Source organism: Ursus americanus, chromosome 2, assembly GCF_024610735.1.
Source record: "Ursus americanus isolate L20-20 chromosome 2, mUrsAme1.1.p, whole genome shotgun sequence".
Lineage (NCBI taxonomy): Eukaryota > Metazoa > Chordata > Mammalia > Carnivora > Ursidae > Ursus > Ursus americanus.
Genome location: NC_142128.1, coordinates 18,431,381 through 18,436,300, shown reverse-complemented (window position 1 = coordinate 18,436,300; position 4,920 = coordinate 18,431,381). Strand labels below are relative to the sequence as shown.

The 4,920-nt window shown below is 54.8% G+C and overlaps 1 protein-coding gene across 1 annotated transcript; it reads left to right on the top strand.

Annotated features, from left to right (window-relative positions):
* The first annotated feature begins 977 nt into the window (after positions 1-977).
* On the top strand, positions 978-3,255 carry C2H16orf82 (chromosome 2 C16orf82 homolog). Its single transcript, XM_087865570.1, is given in 2 exon segments — positions 978-1,244; positions 1,246-3,255. Coding segments are annotated over 2 exon segments (759 nt in total). The 3' UTR covers positions 1,738-3,255.
* The last annotated feature ends 1,665 nt before the right edge of the window (positions 3,256-4,920 follow it).

Sequence of the window (4,920 nt, the reverse complement as noted above, 5' to 3'; positions counted from 1 at the left end):
TCACTCAGCGCTAATCTATTCAGTGTCCACTAATAAGCGCCCTGGTGGGTGTTCTCATCTACGATACTACTTAGCCAGGGTAGCACAGAGAACCTTCTACAAGCAGCGCATCTGGCTCAGCCTCGCCTCCTGGCACTGGGTTCTCAGCGCTGGCTGCACGGTGGAACCACCTGGAGAGCGGTTTAAAATTCTGATGCCAAAGCCTCACCCAGATCAATTAGCTCAGAACCTCTGGAAGTGGGACCCTAGGGAAATCTGGGGGTGCAGCCCAGAGAGAGAACCACTGCCCTGGAAAACCTGAGCATGTTTTTTAAAAGTTCCCTGGGGGGCTGGAATACACACCCTAGAACAGTTAAATCACTCACACGCTCAGCGAACGCCTCATGAGCGTCTGCTATGTCACAGGCAGTGTGCTGGGCGTGGGGGGCACAGCAGAGAATAAGAGTTCAAAATCTCAGGCCTCGCAAAGATGATATTCTCGCAGAGGGGACGGGCAATAAGCAACCAACACATAAAAAGACTTGTAAACTGTGTCTCATGCCACAAGGCACATAAATTAGGAAGTGACAAGAAGAATAATAGAGGAACCTTCTTGTAAGGGCCAGGGACACTGCCTGAGGGACACTGGAGCTGAAACTTGAAGGCCAAGGGGCTGAGGGAAGACCATTCCAGGTGGTGGGGACAGCCAGTGCAAAGGCCCTGCAGCGGGTCCGAGCTCAGAATAAGTAAACAGCCCGTGTGACCCCGCCTCGAGGTGAGGAAAGGGAAGGGTGTGACATGGGACCAGGCTAAGAGAGAGGAGCCAGACCAGCCAGGCCCTTGGAGATTTGACAAAGAATTTCAGATAAACTCCTGTCATATTCTCCCCAGTCCTCGCAGTGGTCTCGGCATGGAGCAAGTGTCTCGGAAGGAATGACATCCTAAAGAAATACAGCTCAGAAGGGGTTCGGCGGGGACGCACACCCAGGTCTCCTGACATGGCAAAGCAGAGGCCACAGGCCCTGCAGGAAGTGTCACCAGGAAGGTGGTTCTCGCCACTCTCTGGCCTTCAGCCCCTTTTCTGCCCACCTCCAGCCCCAGCCACTGATGTAACTGGTGCGGGGAGAGCATTGTCCTTCCCACCCTCACCCCGCCTCATAAACCCATCACCGGGCCAGCCAATCAGAACACTCCCCTTTGAAAGGCCACCCTATAAATTGAGCGTCCTCTCCCCAGACACCCCAGACCTATCATTCATAGGCCTCCCAGGGCCCCCTCCCCCTGGATAAACCAGATCAGTTGCCCCCCACCTTCCTACAGGGTAGAAACAGGGAGTCTGCTGCCTGGAATGTTCGGGGCCAAGCTCCAAGCCTCCCGGCCCCCAGTGTAGAGCCCCAGCCACCCGAGGGGCCACACCATGACACAGGAGCGACTCAGGAGCCCCTGAAAGTTTTGGGAGGTAACCTGGGAAGCCCATGGAACAGTGACAGCAGCTTGCTGAGCCTGCGACAGTCCAGCCTGGGGAAATGCAGGGAAAGTGTCACCAGCCTGGTGAGCAGCGGGTATGCGGGCGATGAGGAGAACAGTGAGGTCAGCCTGGTGGGCAGCACTCCAATGCTGAGGTTGCAGAGAAGGCTCCATACCCAGGCGGGCAGCGCCCCGACCAGCCAGTTGTGCGCCATCTACTCGCCCAGCCAGATCAGGAGCCGGTTGGCCAGCCAAGCCCGCGGCACCAAGCAGCCTGGAGGGGAAAAGTGAGACCAGCCTGCCCGGCAGCGGCATCAGCAGCGGGACCAGCAGCCTGACCAGCATGAGCTTCATCAGCCTGGGCAGCAGTGCCCTGAACTACCAGGTGAGTAGCGGGCTGCTCAGCTCCGCCAGCAGCCTTCCCGCCAGCCAGGCCAGCAGCTGCCAGAGCATCCCGGTGGACGGCAATGTGCAAAGTGGGGTGAAGAGCAGCACCAGTCTTCAGGAGGACAAGTCCGGGGGCCAGGTCAAAGCCGGCAACCAGGTCACCAATGGGGAGCAGCCCGCCCAGGTGTGCATGCCTTTATGAGCAGGCTCGCCGGCCACCGGGTTCTTGAAAAATAGACGTGACGACCCAGCAAGCCTAGACTTCACCAAGAGTGGTTATTGTCAAAACAAATACCTTTAAAAAAGTATACACTGACTGTGTCAGAACCACGGATAGCTCCAATTGTAGCCCCAACCATCAGCAGCAGGGTCGTGTGTAGCGAGAACTATTGATCTCCACTGGCCATCAGCCATCAACGGTGAGCCCATCTTTACTGAGAACCACTGTTGAGGAGAGCAGCTGTAGGAAGAGCTGTCGGTGCTGGGTCCATCTCCACTGGCACACCACCGTGAGCCCCAGCGACGAGCCAGCCCGAACAGGATCCGTCAATGGCAAAACCAAGTGTATTGAGAACCGTTGTGGTGGGATCCCCAGTGCCAGAACCCATCGGTGGGGACAGCTGGGATCAGCAGCAAATGCCAACTCTATATAGAACAATCTGAAGCTGGAACCTCCTGTGGAGAAACCATGCTAAGGGATGAATGCCATCTACAACCAATGCCAATCATGATAAGCTTGGAAGAAGCGACACCAACCTTGGCTGGGACTGTCCACGTCGAGAGCCAGCTGAAGGAAGCACCATCCATGGGGAACCACAGCCCTGGGGCAGCTGCAGCCCTACCAGGCTCTGTAAGGTGAGCTGCGCACAAGAGCCAGCAGCACCCAGAGAGGACGCTCACGACAGCTGTGTTCAGGGAGCCCCGTCCCTGAAGAGCATCCTGCAAGTGAGCTTCTCCCTTTCATTTTGAGCACTGTTCCCAGGTAGCTTCAACCCAGAATCTTCCCAGGAGCAAACATTCCCTGGTGCCCCATCTCTGTCTCTACGTGCATCTCAGAGGAGGTAGAGACGAGAAAGGAGGCCGAAAATCGTCTCTGTTGAGATGGTTGGGACAGCGCTTCCTGTGGCAGGACAATGCCATGATCAATGCTTAATGGTGACAGAAACCAACCCAGCCAAGAACGGCCAGGATGAGATAGCTCTGCGCCATTTAGCGAACGTCTCCTACGTGGGTGGGAAGGCTGAGACCTCCATCTGCCCCTTCTCAGGAAAATAAAGCCCTTCCCAGGGGGCTGACCACACAGACCCTGGGGAGGGAGTGTGTCCACTGAGGGGCGGAGGTCAGAACAGTCATGAAGACATCCACTAGGTTCCAGAACGAAAGCGGAGGGGGCACCAAAGACAATAAAAGGTGTCTGGAGAGGCTGTGAGTGTGCATGTGTGTGTGTGTTCCCGCCGAGGTCCCAGTGACAAACGCAAACACACCAAACAACTGTGCTGAGAGGAGGGCTTCAGCTGCCAACTCTGCCAGCGCTAAGCTGGTGATCTGGGGCAAAATGCTTAAGATTTCTGAGCTCAGTTTCCTCATCTGGAAAATGGGAACAATAACCTCTATTTCATACCTAGGTAGGATGGTTATGTGGATTACGTGAAAATGTATATTAATTACCTGGCAAGTAGTAGGTACTAAATGTTGGTTTCCTCCCCTTTCCTCGCTTGTCTGTAAAATGGGCACAGTGGTTTCTGCCTTGCTTCGCTCACAGCACACAAAGGATCATGACTGCTGACATAGACGATGTATTCTTGACCAAAAAAAAAACCCCAAAAAACAAAAAACAAACCACAAAAAAACAAACAATGGAACCATAACATTTGCTTGGAAATCAGGATGGATCAGCAGATGGTTTGCTAGGTTTCAGGGGTGAGTGGTTCTGGGTTTGAGGGCACCACATGTCTGGACTGGTGGGGTCCTTCCTCTCAAGCATGAGTGCCTTCAAGTACATTCTCTCCCACTTTGTCCAGGCAAAAATCACTCAGCAGGAGCAGAGAACCCATGACCCAGGCAGACCAGAGGAGCTCCTTGCCCCCAGCCCTGCCCAAGGGAGCCCCTGTCTGCAGGCAGGCCCTGGGGCGGGGGGAGCTTCTGGGGAGGCTCTGGGGCTGCCTCACCTCCCTGCACCCCCATCGCTGCCTTGCTCTCCTGTCTCAGAGGAGGACAGAGGGCACACAGAGGTGGTTGTAGGCACAGCAACGCTGGACAACCACACACCAGAGCCCCCAGTCTGGAGGGCTCACCCCCTTCCCCTGACTACCCTCCCATGACCACCTCCTCCTGCATCCCTTCTCAGCAAATGACATCATCCCACCCTATTGTTCAAGCGGGGACCCTTGTCACACTGGACACCGCCCCTGCCTCAGCCCCATGTCCCATCAGTTCCTAACACCTGCCCTCCTCCCCTGCTGCCCCCCCAATCCAGGCTGTCATCATCCCCCCCCCCCCAGACCAGTGGTTCCCAGCCCCAGCTACACAGTAGAACCACCTGGGGAACATTCAGCAGTGTTTAAAGTTCCCGGGGGGTGATCATGGTCCGCCTGGGCCGGGAAGTACCACTGCCCTTGCTCTGTTCCCCCTCAAAGGTGCTTTCAACCCCTGGGGTCTAAAACGGACACCTGCAGGGGACAGAAAGCTACTACAAGGGAGTAGGTACGGGGCTCGTACACACTGGAGTACATGCATACCATCTAAAGAGAAGCCAGAAATACAGAATTCTATGTAAGATCTCCTGATTTTTCCATGTGGGTCACAAATTCAAATTCTTTCCAAAAAGGGGGAGGAGTGGATGGAAATTTCTGAAGGCAGTCTCAGCACCACACACTCAAAGGCTTCTGCTTTTAAACAGAGAACGCAGTGGTCTTTCTGAAACAAAAATCTGCTTCTATTCCTTAACTGCTTAAAAACTTCTGAATCTTCCCACTGTCCAAAGGATTTGACGCGGCATTCAAGGCTCTTCAACAAACTGACCTAACTACATTTTCCTTCCCTGGACTCCTGCTACTTCCTCCAAAACCTCTATATATACCACCTCAA